The 19,194-nt window shown below is 42.1% G+C and overlaps 1 protein-coding gene across 1 annotated transcript; it reads right to left on the bottom strand.

Annotated features, from left to right (window-relative positions):
* Positions 1-342: 342 nt before the first annotated feature.
* LOC110538170 (F-box/LRR-repeat protein 20) lies at positions 343-17,973 on the bottom strand. Its single transcript, XM_021624807.3, has 15 exons — positions 17,355-17,973; positions 12,245-12,306; positions 7,994-8,048; positions 7,805-7,879; positions 7,057-7,151; positions 6,847-6,915; positions 6,634-6,729; positions 6,137-6,263; positions 5,600-5,674; positions 4,625-4,755; positions 4,287-4,347; positions 2,975-3,019; positions 2,821-2,877; positions 2,397-2,609; positions 343-2,253 (listed from the first exon to the last, which is right to left on the bottom strand). The coding sequence occupies exons 1-15, from the start codon at positions 17,394-17,396 to the stop codon at positions 2,146-2,148; spliced, it is 1,311 nt and encodes a 436-aa protein (XP_021480482.1). The 5' UTR covers positions 17,397-17,973; the 3' UTR covers positions 343-2,145.
* Positions 17,974-19,194: the final 1,221 nt, after the last annotated feature.

Raw genomic sequence — 19,194 nt, 5'->3', positions numbered from 1 at the left:
CCTGGTTTATTATGTCTCCAAAAATCCAGAACTGCTGATGGTTCACTGTCCAAACTACTCGCCATAGCCCCGGAACATTCTCTCACACACATACACAAAAACACACCTGTGTGTGTACAGTATGTGTTTGGCTTAACATAGTGCGAGACCCATTGACGTAAATCTCTCCTTCACACCATGGTCTGTGGTGTGGTTTAGCTGGCCGCGGCGCTGGATTTCCACAGTACTTACATATATTACATTTAGATTTAAAAAACTAGAATTGTTACATGCAACATTTGGCATCTTCTCAAGTCCCCACGTGTAAGTCTCAATTGGTGTCCTTTTTAGAAAAATATTTGCTTTTCTCTTTTTTTTTTTGTACAATGAAGCTTCTGATTGTAACAGAGAGAGGGGAAGGGGGAGGTATTGAGCTGTGTGTGCGCACGTGTATGTGCAAGTGTGTGTTGTCATTTGGCAGTAAACTATTAGGTGAGTCATAGAGACTCTTTAAAAAGTGTCATCATTTTGCTGGATAAACTCAGCATACCCTCTAGCAGGCCTGCACTAAGCTGTAGCTACTTTGAGACTAGAGAAAAATAACTACTACCCACTGTATTTACAATATATTTGTGTGTGTGTGGGGGGGCTGTTTAATTGCTGTCGAAGACACCAGGACTCTGTTAAATTAAACCCCTTTCCACTGGCACTTAAAATCAGGGCCAAAATAGAGATGTTCGAATGGAATTCTCAAATTCGAACCAGCACAGCCCAGTTTCACACCTGGTGCTAGCGCGTTTAGAATTCAGGCTGGTGACGCAGTAAATAAAAAATAAAATCACCGCTGGATGGTGACAACGTTGAGCAGCTCATCTAGGTGTGTGCGCTGCTAGTTAGCACATGGACAAGCAGTACTGCAGTAGTCAGACATGACACGAATTGCCACCACAGCTGGATCCATTAATTTTTGCATTCCACAATAAACTTTTATGACAACAGTCAGCCCTAAAATGCTAGCTACCATTATTAGCTAGCAAATCAAGAGTTAAAACAAGCTACTGTAGCTAGCAGGAATTTTAGCTGGCCAGTTCGTATTGAAAGCTAGCTAGCTACATCATATCAAATCTGTTGTATAAAAATATATAAATAAATAAATAAAAACACTCAAACCTGCAGTCTGGTTTGCTTGATTAGTTAGCTAGCCAATAGCGACGCTAACCGTTTAGCTAGTTAGCAAGCTAAATACATGGTTCTGAGTATGGCTAGCACTGACAGGAGTATGGGTTAAAGTTAGTTACAGCATTGTGAGGGTGAATTTAAATTCTTCAACATCTTGCCAGTTAGCAACATTAGCGAAGCCAGCTGCAGTCACATATTGAATACCTAGCAACATGACATAATTTATTCTTTGGAGGCAGTGGAAACAATTTCAGCCAGCCACCAAGGCCAGCCCATCCTGGGTTGACTTCAAAGTGCCAATGGAAACGGATCTTTAGCAAAAAATTAAAAATAAAACGTTTGGTTGGGAGTGGGCAGTCTGGAACCAGAGGCTAACAAAGAGCTACTCACATTGAAGTGCAGTTATGTCTAGAGGTAGCTTGACAGTCGTTGAAAGATTCTGAGGGCATTTCTACCAAACCAATATCCTCATAGTAGCTCTAGCCATGTTTCTGGTTATCCTCCCAACACCCACATTGGATGTGAGTTTCTTATCCAAACCCATCTTTCTGATCCTTTAGTAAAAGGTCATAGTAGTCCATAGGGAACCTTGTATCAAGTGAGCCCTACCTTCATGTAGTCCATACAGTGTATTAGGAGCCTAATCTGTAAACAGCAGTGGTTCTATTATGTAATCCTCCCTGCAATGCTGGGTGGTCTTTAGAACATGGGCCTGGGGACAGCAGGGAATGTACTGATGTTCATCTGTGGTGATGTGTGTGTGTTTATTTGTGTGTTTGACAAAGGCCGTTGTGAGTGTGTTTGGTAATGTCGTTGGGAAGGTTCTTCCCAGACCCTGTGGTGGATGGGCTCTCTCCCTCTCTCTGCAGCTCCAATCGGGGGGGCACACCAGCATGTATACCTTGAGGCCGGATCGGACCAGGCCGAGCCAGGTTGGGTGGAGGGGCAGAAGTTGGGCTGAAGGGGGGTGGGGGCGCAGTCTTCACATCATAGCAGGATACAGCAGCGACAGAATCTCTGGCGACTCCCCCCAACCGAGGGGGGTGGGGTGACGGGGGCGAAATACGCGTGCACTTTGATGTTAGGTAGATGGGTCTGGAGAGAAAGAGATAAAAAAGACAAGCGTTGGTGTAAGGGTATATACAAACGCATCTAAGAAATGTTCATTCATTTACTGTAATCTGTGTGCCTGTGCACTACGCATAAGCCGCAATGTACAATGTAGCACCAGTGCCTACCCTTAGTCTCTTAATGCCTGCGCGGGTGATCTGCTGGCAGTCGTAGAGCTCGATGCGGTCCAGGCTGTGGCAGGTCTTCAGGTGCTCCAGCGAGGCGTCCGTGATCAGGGGGCAGTTGTCCAGCTCGATCACCTCCAGCCGGTCGTGGGCACAGGGCCCGCTTCCCAGATGTCTGATGCCATCGTCAGTAATCAGCTCACAGTGAGACAGGCTCTGAGAGAGAGACCATAACAACGACCAGGGAACAGTTAAGAACAGCAATACTACAGTCACCGAACACATTGGGTTTATTTTGTTATTAACACCACGTGACTGTGGATTATCTAAGAAACAAGTTTTTCCGACATGTATTTCATAGAATTTAAATTGAACAAAGCATGTTTGAGACAAGCTCCTAGGATAGAAGCCATTAGCTCGTGCTCACCAGAACTTGCAGATGAGGGCAGTGGATGGACAACTGGATAAGTGTGCCGTCCGTGATCTGGGGAGAGACATAAACAAACGTATCCTTCTGGTGGATGGTGCTACAAGGTATGTTAGTGTGTGTGGGAACGTGCGTGTTGCGCAGGCTAGCTCACCTGCACACACTCTTCCAGGTCCATTTTTTCCAGCTCATGACAATTCTGCCAGGAAAAAAAAAAAAAAAAAAAAAAACGTAAGACAACACATGTACACTACCATTCAAATGTTTGGGGTCACTTAGAAATGTTCTTGTTTTTGAAAGAAAAGCAAACATTTTTTGTCCATTTTAAAATAACATTAAATTGATCAGAAATGCAGTGTAGACATTGTTAATGTTGTAAATGACTATTGTAGCTGGAAACAGCAGATTTTTTATGGAATATCTACATGGGTGTACAGAGGCCCATTATCAGCAACTATCACTCCTGCGTTCCAATGGCACGTTGTGTTAGCTAATCCAAGTTTATCATTTTAAAAGGCTAATTGATCATTAGAAAACCCTTTTGCAATTATGTTAGCAGAGCTGACAACTGTTGTACTGATTAAAGAAGCAATAAAACTGGCCTTCTTTAGACTAGTTAAGTATCTGGAGCATCAGCATTTGTGGGTTCGATTACAGGTTCAAAATGGCCAGAAACAAAGAACTTACAACGCTGTGTACTACTCCCTTCACAGAACAGCGAAAACTGTCTCTAACCAGAATAGAAAGAGGAGTGGGAGGCCCCGGTGCACAAATGAACAAGAGGACTAGTACATTCGAGTGTCTAGTTTGAGAACCAGACGCCTCACAAGTCCTCAACTGGCAGCTTAATTAAAAAGTACTTGCAAAACACCAGTCTCAACGTCAACAGTGAAGAGGCGACTCCGGGATGCCAAGTCTCTTGGCAATTTCTCGCATGGAATAGCCTTCATTTCTCAGAACAGGAATAGACTGACGAGTTTCAGAAGTAAGTTCTTTGTTTCTGGCCATTTTGAACCTGTAATCGAACCCACAAATGCTCCAGATACTCAACTAGTCTATAGAAGGCCAGTTTTATTGCTTCATTAAATCAGTACAACAGTTTTTAGCTGTGCTAACATAACTGTAAAAGGGTTTTCTAATGATCAATTAGCCTTTTAAAATTATAAACTTGGATTAGCAAACACAACGTGCCATTGGAACACAGGAGTGATGGTTGTTGATAATGGGCCTCTGTACACCTATGTAGATATTCCATAAAAAATATGCTGTTTCCAGCTACAATAGTCATTTACAACATTAACAATGTCTACACTGCATTTCTGATCAATTTGATGTTATTTTAAAATGGACCAAAAAATGCTTTGCTTTTCTCAAAAACAAGGACATTTCTAAGTGACCCCAAACTTTTGAATGGTAGTGTATGTCAGAGATGTGTGTGTGTGATCTGCGTCAGTTTCCACACTCACCCTTGCTAGTGTAGTGAAGCCCACATCTGTGAGCTGAGAGCAGCGAGCCACCTCTAATATTCTGAAAGGAGACAGGATATCCTGTTATGATCAGGTTAACTGCTATGTACTGACGTGTCTGAGGAAATACAAGGTGGGTTAACTTGGGCACTAACCAGAAAGGAGAGCGGGGTGTAATTGAGTCTTAATGAATGAAGGGTTGTATGGAGTTTCTGGTGGTATTTGGAGTGAACAGTGGTTAGAAGCAGGGATGGGTGGCGTGGACACCTGAGACCAGTGTGGAGGGGTTGGAGCAGGGGTTGGGGGTGAGGTGGACTAGGAGCAGAGGGAGTACCAACCTGAGGCGCGGGCAGTTCAGTCCCAAGGCGTGGAGGATGGCGTCTGTGATGTTGGCACAACCTGAGACACACAGCGACTGCAGATGGTGACAGCCCCGGCATATAGTAATGAGACCTTCGTCTGTGATCTGCTGCTCAGAGGGAAACAAGCACGGGTCACTAGCAGAACTTCCACGGAATCAAACAGCTATAACACCATTAACAAAATGAACATAATAATACCATAACTAATGCCGAAGGCTATCAATATCCACCTCAGAACATGGAATGAGAATCATATCATGTTTTTTATGATATATTTTCATCTCTTTTCCCTCTGTAGTTCTGATCTTACAAGATTGCAGAAAGTTGCGAGGGGGAGCCACACAGAGAAAGCACAGGTGTAAAAAGAGAGAGAGGACAGAGGATGAAAAAGAGGAAAAAGAAGAGGGAGCTGCTGAAAGATGGGAGACATTGAGAAGGAGATAAGGAAGGAAAGAGGGAGGGAGAGAGAGACATTTGGGGTGTAGACGTAACAGGAAGGGAATTTGGAGACACAAATAAAGAGGATGCCAGAGAAACAAATGTGTTGTCTGGGTGCATTTCACACGCTATTCGTTATGTAGGTTACATGGCAGGGCAGGCCTCAGTCCACACTAGTCCCTCTACTGCAGGGCAGAATGCAGACTGACTGAGCAGCCTTGTACACAAGAAATTCCCCTCAGTCCGCCAAAAAAAAAAAACAGCAAAGGAGAGGCAGGACATGACTCATTTACCTTCCATATGGATGGCCACAACAGCTATTAGAGATTCATCATTTCTCAATGACAAGCCTATTCAGGAGTTACAAGCCCCCAACCCACCACAACAAAGCATTCAGCCCCAAACATGATGGGTGCTGAAATATCAAGCGAGACACTCACTTTATTTTGGAGCTGTGAGATCAGCAGGTTTTGCTGTTATGTGACCTAAACACTGAAAGAGGTGCTTGCTTACCGAACACGTCTGTAAGTTGAGAGTGACCAGCTCTGGACAGTGTGCACCAATGTGCTTCAGTGCTTCATCCTCCAACTAGTTAATAGGTGGAGATGGAAAGAAGCGAGAGCGAGAGATAGAGAGAGAGGTGTCATTTTAAATCCCATTAGCAGTGCACCAAGGTAACCCCACCAATGAGCTAGCTAGCTAACCCCCACCTGCAACTAAATGTCCTACCTGCTGTTTGGATCTACCATCCCCATCACACTGCTTGCAATACAAACATTAGCCCTGGTCTCATATCTAGACTAGCTAAGCCCCTCTCCCCTCAGTCAGCCATTCAGTCTACCTATATCTTAATGCCTCATCCTCCTGGCTACAATACTAATCATACGCGATCCGTTTGTTCCTTTCACCTGCAAGGGTGTCTGAATACCTCTCACACATCCAGTCTCTTCTTCTGTTCACGCACCTTGCTTAGACTGAGGTAGAGACCTTATGCTTTTTAATGGTTCCATCTCTAGCGGACCCGATTGTTGCCCTTTGCCCTGGCCCTACCTGTGTGCAGCCCTTGAGGAAAAGGCCTTTGAGTCCGGGACAGCATCGTACCAAGGCCTGGATGCCATCCTTAGTCACCTGGTCACACCACGAGATGTTAAGCTGCTCTAACAGAGGACAGCCCTCGCTGCAGGGGAAGAAAATGGGTCAGACCACGACATAGATATTAGATAAAAAGCCGGCAAAACAACAGCAAATGTGTCCCATATTTATGCACATCCCCTGAATAACCTGATCACCCTACACTTGTACAACAGATGCAACCATCTGCTCCTGCTGAGGAGACTCCCCAGTGTGTGCGTGCGAGTATTGTTGGAGTCCTGGAAAAACCTTGCATCTCAAAAAAAGTCCCAGGATATTTTGAATGGCTTATATTAGTTCTAGAGTCAACAAACTGTCACGAAGAGGGATGACTACAATCAAATCACCAAAAGGTGAGTGACAAGGTTTTTCCAGGAATGCTGACAGTATGAGTGGGAGAAAGAGAGACCCCTCACCTGAGTGCTTTGAGTGACAGGTTGGTGATTGAGGTACAGGAGGCGAGGTCCAAGTGCTTGAGCTTGGGACAGAACTTACTGAGGCTATTACATGTGCTGCATGCAAGAGAAAGAGGCAAGAGGCTTACATGTATAATAATGTAACACTTTAGTACATTAGCAAAATAGAAGTATACTAGACAAAAAAAACAAGGCATAAATGTCTGCAAATACCTGTCAGTAATCTTGGTGCAGCCATTCAAACTAAGCAGCTCAATATTCCTGCAGTTCTGGGAGAAGGTTCTGTTGAAAAACAAACAGGAACAGACATATTTGCACTGGAGTGTGTGTACTTGCCCTCCAGCTCCCACATAAATCTCCTCCCCTTACCCTACTCAGTGCCAAGAGTGCCCAGTCTAGGCCTGATTCCCAGTCAGTCCTCACCTCAGAGCGCTGTCCCCCACCCCCAGACAGCCCCGCAGACTCAACTTCCTCAGGAATCCCCCACATCGTTTCGAGATGTTCTCCACCACTCGCCCCTGCAACACACGGACACAAACACCTATCATAATCTGAGGAGGAATCTGTTTTATCATCTTCACTTTCACATACATGCAAAAACACATGTGGCAGGAGCATAGGGTAGGAGTCTACCTGTTTAGGCTAAACTCAACCATCTTTGTAAACACTGACTGCTTGACTTGAACCAATTTCGCAGAGCCTGTTGAGTGTCTGTCTTACTATTGCTGGCAGACATGATTATACTTGACCTGGCGTTGTTGATTATGGCAATGTACTAAACTTGTCACGTGTGAATACATCAGTCATACCCTTCAAATGCCTTTAAATGGTCATCTGTGGTCATCCATACAGTGACAAGGTCAATAGATTGACATGCAGTACATGGCATTGATTGTGGTGAACGCACAACATCAATAGTAGTCTAATCAAACTTTCCTTTGGTAGACAATCAACTGCTACGGTCCTGAATTCAAATCTTAGATAATCACGGTATGTGGGTTTAAAGTCAATGTTGTTTGTGTTTATAAGGTCACAGCCATGAATGTCCACTTTGTTTCCATAAAAGATAGCAAGACAGAAAGAAAATAATAAATGGCAGGTGAGGAGGAGATGGAGAGGATAGGAGAGAGAAGAGGTGAGGAAAAAGAAGGTTTATGCGAGACTTCCTGACCTCAATATCTCTCTGAAAGTCGAAAAGGTCAATCCTCTGCCAATTACTGCCGTCCAGGGCGAGCACATTCCACGACTGAGGGAGAGAGGGGCACAAGGTCAACTTCACTGGTTTCACTATTCTGTCCAACACATAATTACACACACACACTCACACTGAACCAAATACACACTTCAGAAACAAACTCACCCGTGAGACCTGGGCACAGCGACAGAGTGTCACCACATCCAGAAAGGAGAAGATTCTGGAACACAGACAGGGATGGTTCAAAACCCCTGGTACCCAGAATCAGAACCAGAGCCCTCTATGTATACAAGGCTCTACCCAGAATCCCTGTTCGACCCTATAATTACACCAAGAACTCTGCTATGTATGCCACTTTATGTTTGATGAGCATATGACACTTATGATTGTGTGTGTGATTTTATGTTAACTCTACTATGGTTATCGTGTTTGAAGTCTAGATAAATATTTACTTTTGCAGAGAGAGATTGTGTGGTGGGGCATTACACACAAAACGTTAAAAACACCTCTTCCCATGACAGACTGACCATGTGAATCCAGGTGTAAGATATGATCCCTCATTTGTCACTCGTTAAATCCACTTCAAATCAGTGAAGATGAAGGGGAGGAGACAGGTTAAAGAAGGATTTTTAAGCCTTAAGACAATTGAGAATGTGTGCCATTCAGAGGGTGTATGGGCAAGACAAAAAAGGTGCCTTTGAACGGAGTATGACAGTAGTTGCCAGGAGCACCGGTTTATGTCGAGAACTGCAACGCAACAGTTTGTGTATCAACAATGGTCCACCACCCAAAGGACATCCAGCCAACTTGACAACTGTGAGAAGCACCGGAGTCAACATGGGCCAGCGCCACTTTGGAACGCTTTCGACACCTTGTAGAGTCCGTGCCCCGACGAATTGAGGCTGTTCTGAGGGGAAAAAGGTGGGTGCAACTAAATATTAGGAAGGTGTTCCTAATGTTTGGTATACTCAGTGTGTACGTACATACAATACCAATCAAAAGTTTGGACACACCAACTCATTCAAGATTTCTTCTTTATTTTTTACTATTTTCTACATTGTAGAATAGTGAAGACATCAAAACTATGAAATACCACATCATGTAATAACCAACAAATGTGTATTTTAGATTATTCAAAGTAGCCACCCTTTGCCTTCACAGCTTTGCACACTCTTGGCATTCTCTCAACCAGCTTCACCTGGAATGCATGTGTTGGCCGTTTTTCCCTTACTCTGCGGTCCAACTCATCCCAAACCATCTCAATTGGGTTGAGGTCAGGTGATTGTGGAGGCCAGGTCATCTGATTCAGCAATACATCACTCTCCTTCTTGGTCAAATAGCCCTTACACAGCCTGGAGGTGTGTTGGGTCATTGTCCGGTTGAAAAATAAATTAAATCATAGTCCCACTAAGCGCAAACCAGATGGGATGGCGTATCACTGCAGAATGCTGTGGTAGCCATGCTGGTTAAGTGTGCCTTGAATTCTAAATAAATCACTGGAAGTGTCACCAGCAAAGCACCCACACACCTCCTCCTCTATGCTTCACGGTGGGAACCACACATGCAGAGAGCATCCATTCACCTACTCTGCGTCTCACAAAGACACAGCGGCTGGAACCAAAAATCTCACATTTGGACCGATTTCCATCGGTCTAATGTCCTTTGCTTTTGTTTCTTTGTCCAAGCAAGTCTCTTCTTCTTATTGGTGTCCTGTAGTAGTGATTTCTTTGCAGCAATTCAACCATGAAGGCCTGATTCATGCAGTCTCTTCTGAACAGTTGATGTTGAGATGGGTCTGTTCCTTGAACTCTGAAGCATTTATTTGGGCTGTAATTTCTGATGCTGGTAACTCTAATGAACATATCCTCTGCAGCAGAGGTAACTCTGGGTCTTCCTTTCCTGTGGCGGTCCTCATGAGAGACAGTTTCGTCATAGAGCTTAATGGTTTTTGCAACTGCACATAAAGATACCTAAAGTTCTTGAAATGTTCCGTTTTGACTGACCTTTCTTAAAATAATGATGGACTGTCGTTTCTCTTTGCTTATTTGAGCTGTTCTTGCCATAATATGGAATTGGTCTTTTACCAAACAGGGCCATCTTCTGTATACCACCTCTACCTTGTCACAACTCAACTGATTGGCTCGAACGCAATAAGAAGGAAAGAAATTCCACGAATTAACAAGGCACACCTGTTAATTGAAATGCATTCCAGGTGACTCCCTCGTGAAGCTGGTTGAGAGAATGCCAAGAGTGTGCAAAGTTGTCAAGGCAAAGGGTGGTTACTTTAAAAAGAAACTCAAATAGAAAATATATTTGGATTTGTTTTACACTTTTTTGGATACTACATGATTCCATATGTGTTATTTCATAGTTTTGATGTCTTCACTATTATTCTACAATGTAGAAAATAGTAAAAAGAAAAACCCTGGAATGAGTAGGTGTGTCCAAACTTTTGACTGGTACGGTACGTATGTATGTAGGTAGTGTACCAGTGCCTTCATAAAGTATTCATACCCCTTGACTTTTTCCACATTGTTGTGTTTCAGTCAGAATTCAACATTTATTAAATTCTCATTTACATAAGTATTCACACCCCTAAGTCAATAGAATAACATTTTACAATTTAGCAATTGCAGCTGTGAATCTTCAGGTCTTGCCATAGATTTTCAAGTAGATTTAAGTCACTGTCTTTTTGGTAAGCAACACCAGCGTAGATTTGGCCTTGTGTTTTAGGTTATTGTCCTGCAGAAAGGTGAATTCATCTAGGATTTTGCCTGTGCTTAACTCCATTCATTAATTTTTTATCCTGAAAAACTCCCCAGACCTTAATGATTACAAGCATACCCATAACATGATGCAGCCACCACTATGCTTGAAAATATGTAGAGTGGTACTCAGTAACGTATTGGCCGCAAAAATAACACTTTGTATTCCGGACAAAAAGTGAATTGCTTTGCCACAGTTTTTGCATTATTACTTTAATGCCTTGTTGCAAACAGGATGCATGTTTTTACATTTTTGTATTCTGTACAGGCTTCCTTTTCACTCTAAAATTAAGTTAGTATTGTGGAGTAACTGCAATGCTGTTGATCCATCCGCAGTTCCCCTATCACAGCCATTAAACTCTAACTGTTTTAAAGTCACCACCGGCGACATGGTGAAATTCCTGAGCAGTTTCCTTCCTCTCTGGCAACTGAGTTAGGAAGGTCGCCTGTATCTTTGTAGTGACCGGATGGATTGAAACAACATCCAAAGTGTAATTAATAACTTCACCATTCTCAAAGGGATATTCAATGCCTGCTTTTTAAAATGCTTTACTCATCTACCAATAGGTAGCCTTCTTTGCGAGTCATTGGAAAACCTCTGGTATTTGTGGTTGAATTTGTGTTTGAAATTCACTGCTTGACTAAGGGACCTTACAGATAATTGTATGTGTGGGATAGAGATGAGGTAGTCATTCAAAAATCATGTTAAAAACTATTATTGCACACAGATTGAGTCCATGCAAAGCATGTCACTCGATAAGACATTTTAACTCCTGAACTTATTTAGGCTTCCCATAACAAAGGGGTTGAATACTTAGTCAAGACTTTTCAGCTTTTCATTTGTATTAATTTGTAAACATTTCAAAAAACAATTCCACTTTGACATTATTAGGTATTGTGTGTAGGCCAGTGACAAAAAACATCTAAATGTTATCCATATTAAATTCAAGCTGTAACACAAAATGTGGAAGGAGTCAAGGAGTGTGAATACTGCCTATGCCCTTCAAGAATAGATATGCATGTGTGATGGATTCATAAGAAACACATTGCACTCTGCAGCCCAGTGTGATGTAGGGTGAGTATAATGTTGCAATTGGCCTCGGCAAGCCTGCCCCTAACCCAAAAGCCCTAGTAAATCAGAGCTCAGTCTGTGGCCCCTGCACCTTCAGCACACCCCCAACCGTCAGCACCTCTATCCCAGACCGTTCTGCTAGTGAGACCCAGGCTTGAGTTATGGCCTCCATTTTCTGTTTGCTCGGGGGCTTTTTACTTTTTCTTCTTTGCCTAATCGATTTCAATGTTTTATAGCCCAGACCATCTGTGTTTAATTAGTTTTAGCATTTGGGGGGAGGGGAAATTGGGGTAAGTGGGATGGGGCACATGAGGGAGAGTGGCAGATGGCAGTTGGTCGGTGATGTTGACCAAACCACTAGAGCCCCGGTATAGCGACCCTTCGTTTCTAAGGTGGCTCATGGCTCAAGTGTCACGATGTAACCTCGTTAATTGTCCGTGGCTGTGTTGTGTGGAGCAGGTGGATCAGAGTGTACATGGCTGTGTTTTGGGCAGGTTAAGATGTTTGATGGTGTTGAGCATGTGGCGTGCCATATTCTGTGTGTGCATACGGCCCAGTCATTGGAAAGCCCTCGCTTACCGTAGCAACAGCTCCTTGGGCAGCTTCTTATTGATGACGGCCTCGTCGCTGTTTGAGAACATCTGTGAGGAAGAGATGAAGAAGAGTGTGTTAACTTCCTCTGGCTCCGTCGCTCACAGCAGGACTGGCCTAGACTTCCTCTATTCTCTCTGGCCCCGCCCCAAGGAAAGCTCCAGCATATAACCAATGATAAACGATCACTGTCATCAGTAGAGATAGGTTCAATGTCAAAGCTTGACAGGAGAAAGGGGGTGATACAGTGAGTGCGATGAAGAGAGATGGAGGGGAAGGGAGACATTTGCTGTCTCCTAATCAAACAGTGACTACAGAAGAGGTGTTTTAACACACCCACAAACAGATAATTAGGATCCATGAGATATTCAGTCCCTTGATATACCGAAAGGTGATGTCATGGAAAACAGTATCCTACTCTAGTTTGCAAACTTCCCATATTTAGGAGCAAACCTAAATTTGTCCAAGTATGAAGCACTTAATGGGTAAGTCAATTGTATTCATCTTTGATTCCTGGGGCCACTCATACAACAAATGTTGTATGACTAAGGCTGCATTTACAACAGGCAGCCCAATTCTGATATTTAAAAAATATATATATAATCTGAAATTTCGCTCTCGCTCATTTTGTCTTTCGACTAATTAGATCAGCTCTGAAAAAGATATATGAAAAGATCTGATGTGATTGGTCAAAACACCAATAAGTGGAACAAATATCTTAGTTGGCCTGTCTGTGTAAGTCGCTTTGGATAACTTTGGTCTGCTAAATGGCATATTATTATTTTATTTTTAATGGAGGAGTATTGTAGTCAGAATAGGACCTGTCAAATGCAGTAATGCTGAACCATGCTGGTGGTCCATGTAATGACAAAGATATCAAGCATAAACAGGAATACACTTTGTAGAGACTTGAGCAACTTTGTGACAAAGTCAACATGAGTCTGCTGTTAGTCTGACCTCCAATATATGTATATTTTGAATGTGAATCTATGATTTATTTTCCGTTAACTAACAATACAAATTCAGTGGATGCACTGGGTCAATAGTACATTCAGCCTGTCCTACGATCCCTGTTTACTTCAACACTCCTAGGGAGCAGGAAAGGACAGGCATTTTACTTTTGGATTGGGGCAAATTCACTCTGACAGCTTGCCTTTCAGAGAACTACTCAACAGGTCAAATAATCCCCAGCCATTAACAAAATAACCAGATGAGCATGGCCTGGGGCATATAGGCTACATGGTTTGCTGGGCCACAGTAGTTATTGGTCATTTCCATGTAAAAAGGACCCATGAGCACCAACATGTGAAGTCCATAGGAGCATATCAAATCTGGTGTCAAATGAAAGCGAAGACTATATTTGAGAAATTAAGGCATACACATATTTTTAAACAATTTTCCATCCTAAACATTTCAGAATAAGCAACGGCTTTGATTTCAGGCCAAACAGATGGAAAAGGGGTCTTAGAAAACATCTACCAGAAAATATATTTTTTTAAAGATTAGAAATACATAATAATAATGCTTAAGTAAATAAAGACCCCTGCCAACTAATATCAACATGTTTCATTTTGTATAACTTTTTTTTGCCTTGAAATTCCTTTACCAAAAACCCACATATCTTTAAGTAACAAGTAAAGGTAGACCTATCAATAAGTTACTTTTACTGATATACGTTTTGTTAATTTATTAAGTGATTAACCCCCCCCCCCCAAAAAAAATGTAATTGGTAAGTGATTTTCTGCAATTGAATTGGCTACAATGGTAAACTATACTCCAATGTTCTGTCCTTTACTGAGCTCTACTGTGCTGTACTATACTTTTAATGTCCAAGCTTGTGAAACATAGACGTCTATGATTGGTTTTGATTTGGTCCAACCAAATTTGGTCTTGTTTGGGGGCAGAGCTCATTAAAATAATAGCCGGTGTGTAGAATAATACCCAAATATGCAGAGGAGGTTATTACATATTTATACCTTTGTGTACCTATTTAGGTCACAGAACTATGAAGAGAATGACATTCATATCCATAACTATGCATTTCTGTGTAGTACAGATCAGGGACCCATGATGAAGTTCTGTTACCGCAATTCCGTTACCGGGTGTAAATCCACTTCACTTGCTGTAGCTTAATAATCAAAAGAGATGTTTCAGTCAATGTGTCATGTCATAGCTGACATTCCATTCTGTCTACAGACATCGTTGAATCTTAATTCGGAGCAGATGTTTATAGTTTCTGGAAAATGTTGACACGGAAATTTTACCGAAATTCTGTCACCAAACTTTGCATCTGCACAGTTCTTCCAGTAAATGTGTTATTGTAAATTGTTCTCAAAAGTAGTCCTTGTGCATAAACTTGTATGTTTGTTAAACTTTGAAATCAATGGTTTTTGTTGGGTATACATTTTAAGTGAAAAATCTGAATCAACACAATTCCGTTACCGTGGAACTGCCCTTATGGTTTGAGTATGTTATTATTACAAGTACCTTTTCTTGAATGGTTACAGCCTTATTCTAAAATGGATTACATTGCAGGTTTTCATAAAGGATCTCTGTACTTCGTGTCGCTCATCTTTCCCTCAATCCTGACTAGTCTCCCAGTCCTTGCCTCTGAAAAACATCCCCAAAGTATGATGCTGCCACCACCTTGCTTCACCATAGGGATTGTGCCAGGTTTCCTCCAGACGTGACACTTGGCATTCAGGCCAAAGAGGTCAATCTTGGTTTCATCAGACCAGATAATCTTGTTCCTCGTGGTCAGAGACCTTTAGATCCCTTTTGGCAAACTCCTTGCGGGCTGTTATGTGCCTTTTACTGAGGAGTGGCTTACGTCTGGCCACTCCACCATAAAGGCCTGATTGGTGGAGTGCTTGGTCACGTCCCTGACCAATGCCCTTCTCCCCGGATTGCCCTTGCCCTTCTCCCCGGATTGCCCAGTTTGGCCGGGCAGCCAGCCCTAGGAAGAGTCTTGGTGGTTCCAAACTTCTTCCATTTAAAAATGATGGAGGCCACTGTGTTCTTGGGGACCTTCAATGCTGCAGAAATGCTTTGGTACCCTTCCCCAGATCTGTGCCTCGACACAATCCTGTCTCAGAGCTCTACAAACAATTCCTTCTAACTCATGGCTTGGTTTATGCTCTGACATGCACTGTCAACTATGGGACCTTGTATAGACAGGTGTGTTGCCTTTCCAAATCATGTCAAATCAATTGAATTTACCACAGGTGGACTCCAATCAAGTTATAGAAACATCTCAAGGATGATCAATGGAAAGAAGATGCACCTGAGCTCAATGTTGAGTCTCATAGCAAAGGGTCTGAATACTTGTGTAAATAAGGTTTCTGTTGTTTTTTTTATTTTTTATAAATTTGCTAAAATTTCTAAAATCATGTTTTCACTGTCATTATGGGGTATTGTGTGTAGGTTGATGAGGATATATATATATATTTTCATCCATTTTAGAATAAGGCTGTAACGTAACAAAGTGTGGAAAAAGTAAATGGGTCTGAACACTTTCCAAATGCGCTGTATATCAAATGGTTTGAAATAAGGCTAAATCATGTTTGAATCTCCAATCATACTCATTCTATTTAGGACGTTTTTAAATAACTTGGATCCTTTCCCAGCATGATAGGTTTAAAGTTAAATGTACAAATTGTTCACTTTCCTCTACTATTTGAATATGAAATCATATCAAGAATATATCTGGATATGAATTACTTTCTAGAATTATATTATTATAACATTTTTGGCTCTGGTCTATGAAAAACTGTTTGAAATGCTCAAGACTTACGGGATATGTGTTGCCTTTCCGTGGTTACAGTATTGGAGCTGAGCTCACTGACTGATTCACACTAAGAATTGCTGAAGACAACACACCTCATCCCTTTGGAAACGAAATACGCACAAAGCAAGATAGTTTTTCTCTCTAACTGTAGGGTTTCAATCAACAACACTAGGCCACTTGACAACAGGCAATATGTTGATGCATTAAAAAACAGGGGCGTGACGAAGAATAGGCCTGCCTATAAATGCAACACAATTTCAATTCTACTCTCCAAACCGTTAAAGTCCATTGTTATTGGCTAGTAAACTACAGCCAGCTCACGTATCTGCCGCAGATGTCAGCTTGTCAGGCCAGAAGGTACGGCCTGAATCTTCTGAGTCGTCAGCTGTTGCACTGTTAAAAATAAATAAAACCACACAAATCCCACGCCGCCTAGATGAGGATTAAACAACAGAGTGCTCAGGGTAGACAGACCAATGTCACGGCGTGAACACACACGGGCGGCATTTGTTAATGAGACTGTATTTATCCAAAGCCATATTTCACATTTGGTGCATTCTTTATCGCTGCGTATAAAGCGACGAAAACTTTGCCACAACGTTGAATAACGATCGCTTGCATAAAAAACACGAGGCTTCTGTCAACGTAAACATCTATAGGGAAATCATAGCCTGTATGATTTTAAAAACATATATATATATATATATATATATTGTTGTATTTGCTGTTGATATTCGGAGTGTGGTGGTGGACTTGCCGAGTCGTGGCCGAGCGAATGGCCCATCTGTAGCAGAATCAACCCGCAGCGGCCATGAGTCTACACAACAGAACCCTAGCTGATCAAAGACAACATTCCAATTCACAAACTCTGTGAAATAACTCAGTCACACAGTAGGATGAAGTAGGCCCGAATATTATCACATTCTATGTTTATAAAACGATGGGAAATATAGGGTTTCGTATCAGTGTGAAGCCTAAAAGTCTGTTTTTGTGCCATTGTCTTTGTTTTGACGGCACAAAGAGAAAGCTCGGATAGGATCCACATTTTTTTTTATCAGCCCGGAAACCTATGAATGCTTTATAAACACAAAATATGAAACTATAACCCCATTTAATAATTGTACATTCTGGTAGGCTATTGAAGAAATCAAGATATTGTCGATACTTGAAAACAACATGTTTGCCCTAATCCAAACATTGACTGCGGAAGCTGCATCGGTGCGGTGCGCAACCATGGACGCAGTTTAACAAACACCATAACACCAATCAAAAATAATTGTTATCTAGCAATCTCCTATATTATAAACTCACCTCAAACCGGCTCCGCGAAACACCATTAACCTCCTTCCCCATCTCGGACGGCGGTTTACCCGACTCGATCAGGGGGATAAGTAATTCGGTGTTAAAATTGCAGTAATGTGTAGATATCGGCGCTCGTCTTGCAAACCCCAGTCCAAAGCTACCATGCTACCGTTGTTTTGGCAGCTGCGACGGCGGATTTCATAGTTTTTTCGGTTTGTAACACAATTGCATTAGCCTACCTCTCGACAACTGCCCCAGCCAACAACCCGAACTCTTATATCTCCGCTCACTAGTTCGCCCTCCCCCCTTTATATGTGAACACTGCTTTTAGCATTAGCCTTCTTTATTATGGACACAAATAATTACATTTGGTAATAACCCTGGACGAAGTATAGCCTACATGCATTTTTCATCAGGGCAATATTCTGCCATTATTTAGAATTCTATAGAATTAGGCCAAGCCTATTTCTCCCTTTAGCCTAGGCCCTGCCTACATCATTGGGCTATTGGATATCAAAACATTAACCTTAAATAACTGTGATATAAAGGAGGACTCTATGCAAGAGCACTTTATTGGTAGTCCTACTGTATGTGCTATTGTGCTGTCGAGTTGTCATTGGAGCCATGTGAGGCCTAGTTTTGGACAGGAGCATAACCTACCTGCGAGTTGTTTTGTACAGTTTTTTTGTGTTATCTTTCATGCAGGATAAAGGGCATAATTAGTTTGCATAAATAATGATTACATACATAATATCATCGCCTTGTGCATATACCTACTTTGTGTGTATACACATAAATGGCCATAATAATGTAGGCATATCTTTATTATAAAATAATGCACTGTGGTGTCCATTATTTCCCATTATAAAACATATATATATATAATATATAACTTCAATAGCCATTGACAAAACAATGGACAACATTCTGAAACTGCCAATCCGATGATCGAATGGATACATTGTAACTTTGTTGTTGCTGTTTGGGGAAAGAGCACTTCCGCTTTGGACTGCTTCCAGCTCGCAAGAAACCAATGAAGACACATATACGTGACTTGTCATCCGATGTCATTATAGCGGGAAATGTGTATGTAAACACAGAGTAGAAATCCATACTGAGCCATTGCATTTTAAATAAAGTTGTAGTTCTTTCTGGATTCATATTGTGGACGCACACAGTATAAAGACAATTATTACACATAATGTCTTTATAACGGAAGAAATGTACTTTGGCTATAATTTCCAACGTCGCATGCACATACGTCTAGCTGCTATGACGTCATTTATCCGGGACATGTGCCGCGTTCAAATCAACTGGGAACTCGGAAATCTCTGACTTCCGACTAGTGGTTCAAAACAGCTGGGAAATCGGAAGAAAACTAGCTCTGGCTGGGAAAAACATCGATTTGAACAATCATCCAACTCGGGCCTCTTTCTAGAGCTCTGACTTTCCAACCGGAAGAAAAAAAATATCATGATTTGCCTTCATATTTTTCAGAGTTCCTTGTGGTTTTGAACACAGCAATGGACAAGCGTAGTTGGTCGAGAAATGGCAGGCTGGTCTCATAGAACAGGCGTAACATAGTAAACTAAAAGCCGTTTGATATGGTTACAGAAAGTAAAAACGAAATTAGGGTGGTCAGTCAGGGTGGATATGACAAGAACATCTAGCAACCCAAAGTTTGCGTGTTCAAATCTCATCACGGACAACTTTCGAAACTTTAACTACTTGTGTGATCATCCTGTCTGGGTTGGCGCCCCCCCCCCCCCCCCTTGGGTTGTGCCGTGGCGGAGATCTTTGTGGGCTATACTCAGCCTTGTCTCAGGATGGTAAGTTGGTGGTTGAAGAT

The sequence above is a fragment of the Oncorhynchus mykiss genome, chromosome 12 (assembly GCF_057628025.1).
Source record: "Oncorhynchus mykiss isolate SJ-2025 chromosome 12, ASM5762802v1, whole genome shotgun sequence".
NCBI lineage: Eukaryota > Metazoa > Chordata > Actinopteri > Salmoniformes > Salmonidae > Oncorhynchus > Oncorhynchus mykiss.
This window is presented reverse-complemented; position numbering and strand designations above follow the sequence as displayed.

Excerpts from the sequence above, each read along its gene's own strand:
- LOC110538170 (XM_021624807.3), bottom strand. The coding sequence starts at position 17,396 with ATGGGGAAGGAGGTTAATGGTGTTTCGCGGAGCCGGTTTGAG. Across the intron at positions 7,152-7,804 it reads ACTTTCAGAGAGATATTGAG|GGGCGAGTGGTGGAGAACAT; the intron begins GTCAGGAAGTCT and ends CGTGTGTTGCAG. Across the intron at positions 2,610-2,820 it reads GCCCTCATCTGCAAGTTCTG|AGCCTGTCTCACTGTGAGCT; the intron begins GTGAGCACGAGC and ends TCTCTCTCTCAG.